Below are 15,365 nucleotides of genomic sequence, written 5' to 3'. Positions count from 1 at the left end.
AGGCATATTTTGAGTAGCCCAAACAAATCAGAATAATTTAGTTTGATACAAAGACAAGCATCTTAACTTTGAACATTGCACTACAAAACTGATGCTGCTTGAATATTAAAAAGAGTGCAATCATCTAAATGTATTTTTGAGTTTAAAACAAGTCACAGGTGTCTTACACCAGTCCTCTGAAATCTTGGCCAATTTCATTGCAACACAACAGCAAAGCAAATTAATACTACTATCTCAGATAGAGGCCAAAATTACCTAATACTTTGTAAGATTCTGATGGAAATTCCCAGTGAGACTACCATTGCAAAGTGACGGTTTACAAGCCAATCACATAATCAAGCACTATTTATTGCAGAAAAGTATGTATTTTTGAGAAGGCCCCAGATCTAAGTGGATTGTATTGTACTGTTTTTTGTGTTTCTTCAGGATGGGGTGGGGAGTGGAAAATGTCACAGCTATTGCCAATCAGTAATTGCCCCTGCAGCACAACATATAAAATTATCAACTTTAGCAGGAAAAACAGAAGGGCAGATTATTTAAATGGCAATAAATTGATGTACAAAGGGATCAAAGTGTCTCTTACATTAGTCACCAAAAGCAAACATGCAAGTAAGCAGTTAAGGTGCCAAGTCATATTTTGGTCTTCATTACAAGAGGTTTTAAGTACAAGAGCAAGCATGTCTTCCTAAGATTATACAAGACCTTTGTAAGACAATATCTGGAGTACTGTATGCAGTTTTGGCAAGGATATACTTGCCATACAGGGATTTCTGGGATAGCACAATTGTCCTTTGAGAAGAGATTAGATCTGAATTCACAAAAGTTTAGAAGAATATGAGATTTAATTGAGGATGTACAAAAAATTCTCAGGGCTCAACAGCATGGATGCAGAATGGTATACCTTCCCCAGGCAGTTGGGGGGGGGGGGGGGGGGGGGGAAGGAGACTGGAATCAGGGGCCACAGGTTCACATGGCACATTTAGCACTGAGATGAGATCTTTAATCCCCATTCAAGAGGGAGGTGAACTATGTAATTTCTTACCAGAGGGAGGTGGAAACCAAGTTGCAGAATATATTTAAAAGGAGGCAGGCAGATTTCCAGGCTCAAAGGTCATCAAGGTCATTAGGAAACAGCAGGAATACGGTATTGAGGATCATTGAAATGGCAGAGCAGGTTTTAAGGGCTCTTACTCTAATTCTTCTTTGTAATTGAGGATATAGTTAGGAGTCAACCACATCAGTGGTTCTGGAGTCGCACATACACTAGACCAGGTAAAGACAGATTTCCTTCCCTGAAGGATCAGTAAACCAGACTTTTTTTTAAAACAAAAACAAAAGCCAGTATTTTCATGGTTAGTTGAAGAACTCAGTGTTAGTACAGATGTAGGGTCACAGACTTTTTCCTCTTGTGCCTATTTTCATCCAAGGATCTCACAAGTCGATGTCAATTTAAGTTAAAAATACTGCAATATCAAATAGCATGCACATTTTTGAAAACACAATGATACAAGGGTCAAAAGATGAAGGCAACATTTAGAAATCAAGTCACTAGTTAGCTGCAGCATTCTTGAATAGGACAAAAAGAAAATCAGCATGAATGCCAGACAATGAATTGAGCTGGAAAGCACATGCATATGGATATCCAGATTAATTCACCCATGAAACATTTCAGAATTGAATAGCATACTGACACTTAATAGAATGGACATTTTAAGAATTGCCAATAGAACATCAGGTCATTAAGGAAATCTGACAATTTTAAGGAAACAAAATAAATGCTAAAAATGCTTCCCTGGATTTTGTAAATTCCTTGCGTATTCATTTTCACGTGGATAAAATGAGTTTCATAAATTCCACATGCCACCAGATCAAGTAGTGAGAATATATGGAGTAATTCTGAAACTTGAATATGTGTAAAAGAAGCAGAGAAAGGATAAAGACATTCACTATATGGAAGTTAGCTTATCTGACTGCTAGTAACCTACTATTGTATTTAGAGACTATATTTTGCATTGTATTTTTAAAATCAAATGACAAACTGTCACTATCAGAAAAATGCAAATACTCAGGTTAAAGCAGCATTTGGACAAAAATAGGCCAATATGTTAGAACTACAGTAATGACTGGACATTGATGTGAAATGTTTTTCTGCACAGATGTTGTTCATTGTGTTGAATATTTTCCCCCTATTTAGTGCTGTTTTTACATATTGAAGAACCCAGTTAGTGACATAATCCACATGGTTCTGTGTTAGCTTTACCATTCTCTTTTTCTGTTTTCCCCAAATTAGCATGGAAAGGATATTTGGTTAAAGACCTATTGTTTCAGTTAATTAAGCAGCTCAATGCATTCGGAAAACATATCCATCAGTGAAATTAATGATTTCTTAAAAAAGCAAGGAATATTTTCCATCTTACTGAGATCCTAAGGGAGCATGAAAAGGTAGATTATGAGATGTTTCCTCTAGTGGAAGAGTCTAGTAAGAGGGCAAAAAGTTTAAAAGGGCGCAGTCAGTTAAAACTGAGATGCATAGGAATTTTGATTTACCAATGTAGGTGAATTTCTGGAATTCTGTACCCCAAAAGTTTATGGAGGCTAGAACATTGGGAGTTGGATACATTTTTGAAGCATTGCACAATTAAGGGCTGTATGGAACTGGCATAGTTGAGACATGGGTCAGGCTTAAGGGAAGTACTTCTGCTCTTATTATGTGTTCTTGTAATAGAAACGTACAATTTTTAATAAAAATTATGCACCCAGACAGAACAGTCTAATATCAAGCCACTTGAAGCAATGTGACCCATTTTGAGATCATATAGAAGTCTTGGGAACTTCAATGATATTCAAAAGGAAACCTTCAAAGATTTCTGATGTTATGCAAAACACAATGCAACAAAAAGTGTTGTAACTGAACATGTTTACACGTGGAGTAACACCAATGAACAGCAAACAAAACCAGTTTAGAAAGAAGGCACATGGTTTCTACAACACAAAAAGGTAGTTGCTGGGAAACCACAAAAATAGTTGCTGGGAAGCAATTACTGGATTCGTTACAAAACATCATAAGTACACACATAAATGGAACATGAAGCTAAACTGCAGTTCTGTTTACGACTGGCTTAATCAGCAGAATGCAATCCAAAGGCATCTATATAGACCAGCCTTTGTTGCAATATGCACAAGCTACTATTTGTTTTTTTTGAAAGGATAATTTACAAACAAAAAGGATAAAATACACAGTTTGAAGAGAACAAAGGTTAATCAAAATATGCAAAGCTATAAGTATATGAAGGCTACAGAGGTAATTTAGGTTATCACTATCAATGATAAAGCAAAATGCAAGCCATACACAGGAAACTCCACAAAACGCTTTCACAATTTTGTTTTGTGATGTATTTTAATGGAAGTGCTCACTTTACAAATTATTGCCAGCCTTCACAAATAAAAAAACAGAAGCAGGGTAAGCCATTTGGGCCCTCCTGTCTACTCCAGAATTAAGTAAGATCATGGCTGATCTTATATATCTACACCACTTCCCTGCACGAATATCAAATCCTCCGATTCTCTTAATACCTGAAAATCTGGTTAAAAATATTTAAATAGCTTTAATGCAAACCTTATTTATTTGGCTCTCAAAATATATGCCTTTGCACATAAGAATTGTTTTCTATATCCACGTCCAACCAGATCTACTATAGATAATTCAGAGAAAAACACATTCCAAAAATAATGCAGTCTTCCCTGTGGTCTTTGCAGGTGGCCTCAAAAGGGCGTTTTCTAAAAATACTTGCGACTAAAACAAAGACCAATGTCAGGTACACTGGATACAATGCAGAAAATTAGTTAGATTAAGCTCCTCCATTTGTAAGTTTCTCAGTTATTGTTAATTAGCAACAAATAAACAGAACACATTAAATTCAAAGTTCTACAATCATTAGAATAGATATTACCCTCATCAGTTCAATTTTTATATTACCACTGAATGTACGTATGTCATGAGACAAAAGGCAATCTTGAGAATATAGCTTGTGTGCCGATTGCATAACTCAGTACATAATTGCAGCCCTTGCAAAACCAGTTTATGAGTCATCTACTTTGAGCTTGCCCTTCCCGCCTTGGTATCTTGCACCATAGATTTTCAAACCTAGGGCCAACATAAAAGAACTGCATGCTTAATCCTTCATTAGGAAATCCATAGGTAAAACATTAAACCTTTTACAACCAATATCCATTTCAGGCTCAACTTTGCGATATGCAGCCAATCTCCAGCATATCAAACACATCATATAATTAAAACCTTTTTTTCCTATAGAAATGGGCCTGCTGAAATAGCAGGCTTTTGAAATCGCCAAAATGTGGTTATTGCATCATTTTCGCTACTTTAATGTGTCACATAAATTGGATTCAAATCACAGTTCGCAATTTCAATCATTTAAAAACGTAACCCCGTAACAGTTGCTCGCCAGAAAACCAAACTTAATCCCCCTCCCAAAAAAAATCTGAAAAGCTTCGTGATTTTGAGTCTCAAATTTACAGCAAGAGCGTGAGAAGCATGTGACCCATCAGGCTATGTCAGTACTTATGTTTGTAAATGTATGTTTGAATGGTGACGTAATGCTTAAATACAAAATTTAATAAAAAATATTTTATATTGGTCTCCTTTCTGAAACACTTACTGTATTGTGGTATCACTACCCAAACTGTTGTCCTTTCCCCAGAGAATTCTTTCCTTCTCTCCAACCCGATATAAATTTAACATATCCTAATTTTAGCGATCTTGTAAACAGTTGATCTGTATAGGTTGGACGCAAAGCCAGTTTTATTTAGTACTATGACTAAACGAAATAGCATCTTCCAAGAAAGATCACACTTTAAGATCGCATAGGGCATAAGTGCTTGTTATTCCACTATTTTAAGCCACAAAGTAGTCTACATCTCTGGTATTCCAGCAGTGTCTATGCGCTGCACTCCCTGTTAGGGCAGGGTACTGGCTGCCACAAAATGGCGGACTCTCCAGAACTTTCCATCGCCTTAAAATGGCGCCCGAGTGGAAAAAGAAAAGGGGGGAGGGGAAGCAAAGACAGGGACAAAGGACTGAGAATGGACGATATTCCTGTAAGATAAACCCCACGAACACACAGCAGTTTTCTGATAAAGCTACTGGTAACAAGCTTTTTTTGAAGGTTGTATTTCCTCATATCGGTCATTTCGGCGTTCAAGCCATCTAAAATCTTCCCATATCGTTCAGAACATCCAAAATTTAGTATTAGTCGAAGGAGGCACTTATACACGGGTTAAACAGATCTATTCTTTAAATGAAATAGTGGATATCCCTGGAATTGCGCTCTCAGATTCCTCTCTATTCATCGTGCTCCTGCGCCGACAGCAGCCTTTCCAGAACTTTCCTCCCAGTCACTGGAGTAAGCTAAACACCAACTCTGCACATTTGCGCAGGAAACACTCCCAGCCACCGTCTGCGCACGCGTACTCCCACTCCCGGCTCCTGCTGCGGTTGTGGACCCTTCTGCGTCGTGTACTGGGGAGCTGCATTTTCCGCGCATGCGTAGATTCCACGGTTTTTGCTGGGAGGGGGGAGCAGAGCGATGGTGAGATGGTACCGCGCAGGCGCAGTTGCTGTCCATTCTTTCGGCTGGGAAGTGTGGGGGGCGGGGGAGGGAGAAAGGCGAGGGTTTCTCCACGCGTGCGTGTTGCGGCGTGTGGCGCTGAATCGACCCGGGGTTTCGTGGCGCTTGCGCGCCCGCTGTGGCGGATTCCGCGCATGCGTGGTGCTGTTCGGTTTCGGGTCTCGGGACGGACTGTTAGCGTCTCGAGGAAAAAAAAACCGCGTCAGGTCGGGCGGCGCGGCGGAGCGAGAGTGAGTGTGCGTTAGCCTAATGGTGGGATTTTACCTCAAGGATTAACCCGGCCTGGCGCCGACAGAAGCCAACCCGATCCTGGACTTTCACACACTGAAAAGGAGTCCTATGACTCGCTAAGGATGGTACGAGAAACCAGGCACCTCTGGGTGGGGAATTTGCCGGAAAATGTCCGCGAAGACAAGATTATCGAGCATTTTAAACGGTAAGTTGGCACGGCGAGATGTGAAGTAAACGCTCTTCGGTGTATTATTGTGTGGGCCCGGCCTCGAGGCCGCTTGGGGTAAACTGAAACCGGAGAAAGTGCCGGCGTCTTGCTGCAGCTGTGAGTGAGATCGACACACACACACACACACACGCTGCTGGTTAAGTTCGCATCCTTCACTCCAGTAAAGGGGGTCACAGGCGGCCCAACAGTATTCCTATTGTTGTGTGGCATTGCTATAATCTTCGGGCGATCTGCTTATACGTGCTCACTAATGTCACCGGACTGCTTTTCACCACTCCACCGAGAAGAAAGATCGTGCACTTAAAAAGTGAAATGGGACACAAACACGTTTTGCCTTTAAAAAAAATCTAGCCCGTGACTTGGCTAAATCAGTACTGAATCTAGTATATGCTTTTTTAAAATTGTTGTATGTTATGTTTTACGGCGTAAAGTTTGCAATAAAGTCAAGTTAATGTTGGAAATTTTTAGTAGTTTGGGAAGCTCCAGCCCCATGAGAGGGAAGGATGTGAAGATCTGACTGTTTTAGACACATGGGAGCTGTAATGGAGGACAGGACTGTCTGTGGGAAACAGGACTGGGGGAGGGGAGCCCAACACAACACAACACATTTGTGATAGCAAAGGTCCTAACTGGTGCTTATCTGCGATCAGAAGAAGCTGTTTGACCCTGCATAGCAGAGGAAAAAAACTTACAGGCTCATGATAGACTTCTGTTAGCAGGAAATGTGTGCAAAATGTCATTGAAATTGTTTAATTAAAAAAAAACTATTTGATGTGAAGTTTTAGGTACCATGCTCCGATTGTATTACAGTGTATCTGAGAAATTCTGATCTTTCAAGTATAGCTGCTGAATTTTGCAGTTTACTTATATTGTCTAGAAAGGAAGCAGCGCTCCAAGTTGCAGTTAAAGGTTCGAATTTATTTGTCGTGTAGTGAAGGGTTGAAATTTGGAAATTGTACCTAATTTATTGTAAAAAAAACGTGGTTACGTTGTGAAAGCTACTTACAAGTGTGTATACTGTTTGTTCCTAACTTTAATTATTATGTTTTAATCAGTGGTGCTATTGATGTAAAAGGAAATGATAAAATAAGGATACTGAGCGTAGCGTGTGGTGCTAGCGTGAGTAAAATGGCGGATCCCATTCTCGGCATCAAACCTCACGTTTGGCATTTGAAACATGTACTTTGTCGGAGGATGTGTAGCAAAATCTAATTACCATATTGTGTATGATTCTGTGATTTTAAAATGTTTAATAAATTGTTTTGGAAAACATTATGCTTTAAAGATGTTTTAAATTTGCGTCTTTAATCTCCATTATATATTTTTAAATACAAAGGTATGCCAGAACTGTTGGAAGATGCATCACAACTATTGAAGTACAGAAGCTAAATCAAGTGGGGAGATTATTTTAAAATAATGCGAAAAAGCTCATCAATTGTTTTTGTGGAAATATCTTCTTAAGAATTTCAAGACGCATTAGGAATTTAACTCTGATTTCATTGGGATATTAAATAGACCTGATAACGAACCTTGTGTGTTTGTTAGTTGATGGATATGTAAAAATCCATGTTAGATCGTAGTAAAGCTAACCATAGTTGACTTGATCTGTAAGAGTTTTTAATCTCGTGTTCAAAATGCTGTGCCTGTATTGAAAATCATTACATTTACTGACGATTTATGTTGTTAAAATGAAAAAGGCTGAAGGGTTTGGACAAAGATGCAAAATGCATTGTTCTAACACCTCTACATCTGACTTTTCGCTTTTTGTCAGGAGTAGGTATTGAGTAGGAACCAGTATTTGAAAGTCATTTTGTACGTTAAAAAAAACAAATGGTGACAAGGGGATCCAGTATATTTTGGCAGCATTCCACGTTTAGATAAAGGATTTTAGTAAGAGGCTTCTATATTTTAGGTTAGTGGTGAAGTTGCCTAGTTACAGTTGCTTGGTAATTCGTCAAAAAATTAAGTTGCCAGTCTTAAGTTAGATCTAGTTACTAGTTTAGATCCAGCAGCATCTAGAGTTTGTTGAAAATCTTATATGAAGTAATAGATCATGCGTTTAATTACTACGCATGGTCACAATGAAGATGAACTTCCGTGTTTTATTTCCCATTTACAAGCATTCGTTATCCTGCGTTTTTGACCCCCTTTATGTCAAGCTTTTATAGATTGTTTTACTCGTGTTGTAACGTCAATTTCATAATTTGCATTACATCAATGTACTTGTATATAAACGTGTGCGATTACAATCTTGACATTGTCTCACGGGGATAAGAACGGGAGCACATCTAGAAGTGCTGCAAAATAGTCCTTTTTTAAAAAATCTACCAAGGTATTAAAATAATTTGTTTGACAGAAAATCATTTTGCAGTTTTGGTGCCTTCTCCCAGCAGATTGGCTGAGCAAAAAATCTGTAAAATTAAAACATTTTAATACGTATTATATATTATCACAACAGTCATAAAAATTGAGATAAGTTGCGGTTTGCAGAATCTGGTGTCTATATTTATATTTAATTATAGAAGAGCGCTGTATTTCTGGTATAACAGTTTGAAATGCAAATAAGCCAGTTCCCACCCCTCCCCCACCGGAGAACGCGAGAAACGCATAAGGGGGAGGGTGCAAAAGGCTTCAGATAGAAACGATCTGGAACAGTGTTATACTTCAGGGGAAACATACAAATAAATTTGTAGATTGTGAAACAAAGCTCTTGCTAATTCATGGTGTTACAATATTTAATATTCGGTGTCTTTAGTTCTTTTTATTGTTCGGTATTTGCAGCTTGCGCTATATTGTAACAGCGTGGAGAATCGTTAGGAAACCATTAGCACAAAGTGAATCTTTCTATATTAAATAGCGTTGATCGATGAGTTTTTCTTCCGTCGTGCACCCTTGTATATTTAGGAAATAGTAAAAAAAATGTTAGCAAGGTGGGCGACGTCAGCAACGATAGTCTGGATGCTCTCTCTAGCAAAAGGAAGATTTGGCATTAATGCTTCAAATCGTTTAAATTTTCTTGTCCACGCCGTGTTGTCATTTTTTGTTTGTGTATAAACAGTTGGTCTGGGCTATGAAGAGGGCGTGGTCTCCTTGTGGTCTACTTTATTTTGCCAAAGTAAGCCTACTTTCATGAACGTAGTTAAATGAGACTTAATTGTAGTAGCAGTCCAATCGGAACATTATTATTTAGATTCAGGAGATTTAATAGTCTGAGAAATGTTACCAATGGGTTGTAATACACGATCAGGTTTAATTTTTGTTAGTTTGCATCCGTGATTTTAAAACAAAACACTTCCTTGTAATAAGCGAAACTCTATAGTCCATTTTTTAATAATAAAGGATTATTTTGCCAAACAGCTATCGATTGAATCATTTCCTTTTTGATCAAATGAAAGGGCCAACAACTTAAACTTGGTTTTCCTGTCTATTCTTGTTATTAAGGAAAGTTGTTCCTACTGATATGGAAAAAGGTAGATTCATCCAGAAATCTGTGAAATTTGACCTGCGTAAACTGAAATTTGCATTCCATGTTGGACAGGGCTTCTTCCCAGGATCACTTCAGAAGAAGATTAATGTAAATTACGTCAGGAATGCAGTTGACGTTGCTGCTCCTCTCCCACCTCCAAGACGCCTGCACCTATTGTATATCAAAAAAAATGCCAGCCTTTCTGAGATTCAATAAATAAGTTGTGCACAATTTGTGGAAGTTTCATTATAATGAGAATTTTCTTTTTAATTTCATTTATGTTATAGCGCTGTGACTGATGTTGGAGTCAGATTCAAATTGGATATTTTCCATTGATGACAGTAGTCATTAACTACTTTTAAACAATCTTTAAAATTAATTTGGCACCTGCTGTCCTATATGTATTTCTAATCCATGAGCACATTTCTTTGTGATACAGTGAAGTAAATTATGCACAGGATTGTGGAATGACAAGTTTGGCTTTGACATTGCATGGCTAGCAGTTAAAAGGTGAATAATGAGTCATTACTTTTCGTCCAAAATTGCTGGCTCCAAACCACCAGTTGAGTTTTGTTGGCACAATATTCAACAAAGGTGCCAGCTGCTCCTGCTGCTGTTTCTGAGTGAGAGCTTTTGGTTTCACATACAAGGGGAAATTATCTTCCTCCTGAATGCAAGTGTATTAGTTGTGTACAACTCTCAGTAATAACTTTAAAAATATGACCTGTTAAAAATTTATATCAATATTGACTTTGACGTCTTTGACTTGGTACGAATAGCCTACAGTGGATTCAAGCCACAGTGTGGAACCTGAGGCAAAAACTTGGGCCGACACCACAATGAAGGAGCTGACACCATAGCAGTATGTGAATGCTATGATAAGTCAAAGCCTGACCTGAATCAGATTTATTATCACTGACATATAAGACATGGAATTAGTTGTTTTGCAGCAGCAGTACAGTGCAAAGACATAAAATTACTAAAAAAAAATTACAAAAATAGTGCAAAAAAAAATAAGGTAGTGTTCATGGGTCATGGACTGTTCAAAAATCTGATGGTAGAGGGGAAGAAGCTGTTTCTGAATTGTTGAGTGTGGGTCTTTAGGCTTCTGTACCTCCTCCTTGACGGTGTACCTTTAGGGCATCCAGGGGATGAATAGCACCATCTGACTGCAAGTTCTTTACGTGATAACATTCTGTTAATGATCTCGGCAAACAACAAGCTCTGCAAACTACGCCTATTGTTTACAACTTATGTAGCTTCATTTTTTTGAAGTTCTATTTGGGAATAGTTTACTTGAATACAACACCACAAATATATCATCTACATTAAGCAGTTTATTATAATTTTTGTTGTGCACTTAAACATTGAGGATTTTGGGCTTTTAATTTGTTTCCTCCATAGTATTAAGCTACATTATCGTTAGATAATCATCAGTTTTGAGCTGGGAAGAACAATTGTAGCTAAGAATTCTACCTGGACAAATCAGACTTGGTGTTTGTAACTGGACCAGAGTTATTTAACAATACTGTATAGAACATGTGCACTCTTGAAATTTTGAATAGTGCTAGTTTGATAGTATTTTGAACAATGTAGTTGTAATTTTGTAGTGTAGTGTCACTCTTGCCCCACCCCTGTCCCTCACCTCTTTATACTGGCTATCTCCTCTCTTCTCTCAGTCCAGATGAATGGTCTTGACCTGAAATGACAACTGTCCATTTTGCTACTTGACCCGCTGAGTTCCTTCAGTGTTGGATTTGTTGAGTAAATGCACCCTGTCTCTGCTTGCTAAATTTCTGACAATTTTATGTGTAAAATAAAATGTGAAACCACTTTTAAAGTATTGAAAGTAGACATACAAAGTGTGGATATAGTGTGCATTTAGAAAAATAGTAATACTTTGTAATTGTGGATTTACTTGTTTCATACTGGTTAGAGTAGAGATGGTTGTTTTTAAACAACAGCAATGTATTTGGACCATTGGATCTATATGGTTAATCACGGCATGAATTAAATAAGAGAATTTCCTGTAATCTGGGGAAAATCTATGGTATATTGCTACCAGATGTTTGGTATTGGGCAGTTTTAGTAGATGCAAATAAGTTTTCTGCTGACTAGACATGTCTTAATCTTCAAGTTTTTATGGTGCTTATAGATACTATGTTGTCTGGGAATGATTTTAAAACAGTAAAGCACAAAAGTAAAACATTGGAGAGGTACTGTAGCTCAGATTTACCTGTATTTGCTCTTTTAAATTATAATTTTTAGACAACTCAGTTGGGTCACCCTGCATCTTACTGAACTTAATGAAATACAATCTAAATTTATGCAACCTGTTGTCATGATTTGAAAGGATATTTCCTCTAGTAGGTGGAATATAATGAGATGGTTGTGAATCTTTGGATTACGCTGTGGAGGCCAAATCACTTTGTATATTCAGGATTGAGAGAGATTTTAGAATTTAGTGGAATCAGCAGTTAAAGAAACCAGACAGGAAAGTGGAGCTGAGACCAAGATCACATCAGCGACAATCCTATTGAATAGTAGTGTAGACCTGAGGGGTCTTATTTTTCAATGCCCTTGTGTTCTTATCTCATTTCGTCAAAGCTGTGGTCATTTTTCCAAATTTCTCCTTGTGTAGCTAGTTGCCTGACCTTGATATTGCTGCTAGAACACTGTTGGTAATTTTTATCATAATAAAGATGCAGAATAAATGCAAATTGTTGTGTTGTTTCTTTCAATGCCATTATTATCCATGGGATGCATTGCCTGAAATAAAGGACAGGCAACATAGATTCGTTACTGGAAAATTGCATCTGACCAATTCATATCCTCCTTTCATGTGGCTGGAATAAGCAGTGGCAGGAAGGGTGTATGTTAAGATTGCATGTTGAGGTGTAACAGCCAGTGATGACATCTGTAGTGACTAAATGTTGCCACTGTTGTAATGTCAGAGAAAAATTGACAATAAATGTACATGAATTAAGTTATTATGGATAACAAATAATAAAAAAAACTGGTCTGCCTGCCAATACTGAGATGTTAGATTTTAAGCAACATCATGGTGGCATTAAATTTGGGATATCTTTTTGCATGTCTCTCCTATTTAGCTTAGAGCTATATTGCATGGCAAGATGATTGCAGTAAGTGTGATTCAGCCATATTTTTGAAAATTGATATAGCATTGTAGAGAATGCGCAAGATTATTTGTTTTTTTTTGGGACACCAGTTCCCATGTTCTGAGAACGCGACTAACTTCCTTTAACATTTACTTTCAGTTTTGTTGTTAGTCTGATTCTACATGCTTTGACCTTAGTCGTGTCTTATCAAAGACATTTCAAAAGCCCATGTATATCAAATCTATTGCATGTGCTGGAAATCTCAAACAGAAAGCACTGTGAACACTCAACATGTGAGGCAGCATCAATGGAGAAATATAGAGTCATTGATCTGAAAGGTTGTCTTTGTTTTCTCTCCCCATAGATGCCTCCTGGCCTGATTAACATTTCTGTCATCTTCTATTTTGTTTCAAGTTAAACAGGCTTGGCCATTCATTTTTGGGATATGTGTTGACTATTCTTTATTATATTTTCTACATGTTTTTCTGTTGGATCTTTGAATAGAGGTTCCATTATCTTTCCCACTACTAAATGTATTTCTGGATGTTTATTTTGATACATTGGAGCTTTGGAAATTAAGCGCTACATTTGATATTTATGACCACTCTGGAACATTACCGACAGGGTAGCTGGAGCCATTTTTATGTGTAAACCCTCCAATTTTTAAACTAGCAGTACTATTAGGGAGTGCTTCTTCGCAGGGTGTTAAGTGGTCTAATACCATGAAATGGCCTTGATGTTACTGCTACGGCCCTGCTACTCGCTATCGCCACTCGTCTGAATTTATCTTATTTGAATAGAGGCTGATCTTGTTTGATCAGGTAGAACCAAGGCCGAGCAGTGGTCAATGGATGGATCAGAACAAGTACCGTTCACATAATGCCAAAGCCGACTGTCAATGTCGTCAGTTTTAAATTGTTTCTCAATGTTCGGTATTACGACTCAAAACGAGTAAAATGAAGTAGAATTAAATTTAAATGTTAGATATTAGATGAACTACCATTAAACATAAATGAACAGACATTTTCCTTCCCCGCAATCCTACTGACCCTAGTGAAATCTTTGGGATTGTGGATCCCGCGTCAGGTCGGCAGATTCCTCGCTGTCCACTGGATTCCATAGTGAGGACCTGTCTCAAAAACTAAATGATGAGTAATCCAGCAAAATCCAGGGCGATATTTCTCGTCAATCTTAAATTTCGATTCTGCATTTTTTTTCTAAGTAATAGCACATAACTTCACCCATGTCCATGTTAAAGGATCAAGTTGCTACCAATAGAGAGACTTTTACGGGTTTCCTTTAGATATCATCCTCCTTCTCCAGGGAAGTGAAAATTTAAAACAAAACTGCAGATGCTAGAAATCAGAAAAATCATAAAATGCTGAAAACACTCTTTAGATCTGGCAAAATCTGTGAAAGCGAAACAAGTTAACGTTTTGGTTTGAAGATCCTTCGTCAAAACTGGGAAAAAAAAACAAGTTCGTTCTTGTTTTCTTTTTCCCCAGTTCTGACGAAGAATTTTCTATCTGGAACGTTAGCTCTACTGCTGAATGTTCCCGCCACATGAGTATTCAGTTCGGATGGGCTGTGCGGATAGTTTATATTAACTATGAGTTAGCATAAAAATAATTTTATCACATTTCGAAAAAAATTGGATAAAAATAATTTTATCCCATTGTTTCCTTTCAAATGTTGCTGTTGCAAAAATAGACTCATTATTGCGTTTAGTTTTAGAAGTAACGTTTGTAGAAATCGAGAACAGTCTGAAATGCAGGATTTCTGCAATAGCAGAGCAGTTTCTAGCTCCGCATAACATGCATTGTGTAAAAATGTCGGTGTGGCATTCACTTCTCCCAAGAGTCTTGCCCAGAAGCAACAAGGCAATTTATTCCACTGATAAACGTCACTCTAATCGCATCACGAATTATTTAAAAACAAATACAATCGCTTTCATGGAGATCTCTGTACAAGTTACTGAAGTAGTAAATCGAAACACCTCTCTACTTACAGAAATGGGGAAACATTTCTTTTTATATTTACGTAAGGAGGCAAATACAAATTAGAACGTACCGCATTGAAATCTTACTGCAATACAAGCAGATCATGTGATATTCTTGCAAGATCCACCCAATTTCTGAGAGGTAGATTATTTGATGACTGCGCCCAATGAAAACCCTACAAAGAATGATGTCCTTGAAATGAAAAAGATTGCTTTAGGGAAAATTACGTCTAACAGTATCTAAATAACCGGTCATTTTTTCGTTAGCGCTATTGATTTACTACAATGACCCAATTTTGAGCTTTTTTTCCCCTTCGTCTCCCGCCATTATATGTGTCCGTTTTGATGCCTGTGATACGTCCCGCCATTTTACAGCATTGCACCGCTGGTCGGCTGCGAGATTGCAGCAATCGGGAGAGCTTGGAAAGCAGCCACAAGGTGTGTCATGCGGCCAGTTTAGCTCGTCACTGAGGGAAAGCACATAAATAGCTGCTCTCGGGATTTGCTCAAAGTCCAGTTGTTTGTTTAAACGGCCTTGGTTTCTCAAAGTACACACAAGCCTGTAAACGGCACGTATTTGAATGTGGGTTAAAATGAAAAAAAAAGTCTGATAGCAGCAGTCACCGAAATGTTTGTGAAAAGATGGCATTTTACTGCCTGCGGTTTTCGTAATTAC

At 37.9% G+C, this 15,365-nt stretch overlaps 1 protein-coding gene across 4 annotated transcripts in view; it reads left to right on the top strand.

Moving 5' to 3' along the window:
• The first annotated feature begins 5,797 nt into the window (after positions 1-5,797).
• Positions 5,798-15,365, top strand: part of spen (spen family transcriptional repressor) — an 84,674-nt gene continuing 75,106 nt past the window's right edge. For all 4 annotated transcript variants that reach the window (XM_052039117.1, XM_052039118.1, XM_052039116.1 and 1 more), the window contains exon 1: positions 5,798-6,081. In XM_052039117.1, coding sequence (XP_051895077.1) covers positions 5,999-6,081 — 83 coding nt within the window. In that variant the 5' untranslated portion in view covers positions 5,798-5,998. The remainder of the gene's footprint in view (positions 6,082-15,365) is intronic.

Source organism: Pristis pectinata, chromosome 26, assembly GCF_009764475.1.
Source record: "Pristis pectinata isolate sPriPec2 chromosome 26, sPriPec2.1.pri, whole genome shotgun sequence".
Lineage (NCBI taxonomy): Eukaryota > Metazoa > Chordata > Chondrichthyes > Rhinopristiformes > Pristidae > Pristis > Pristis pectinata.
The sequence above is the reverse complement of the archived record's forward strand: the minus strand, read 5'-3'. Positions and strand labels throughout refer to the sequence as shown.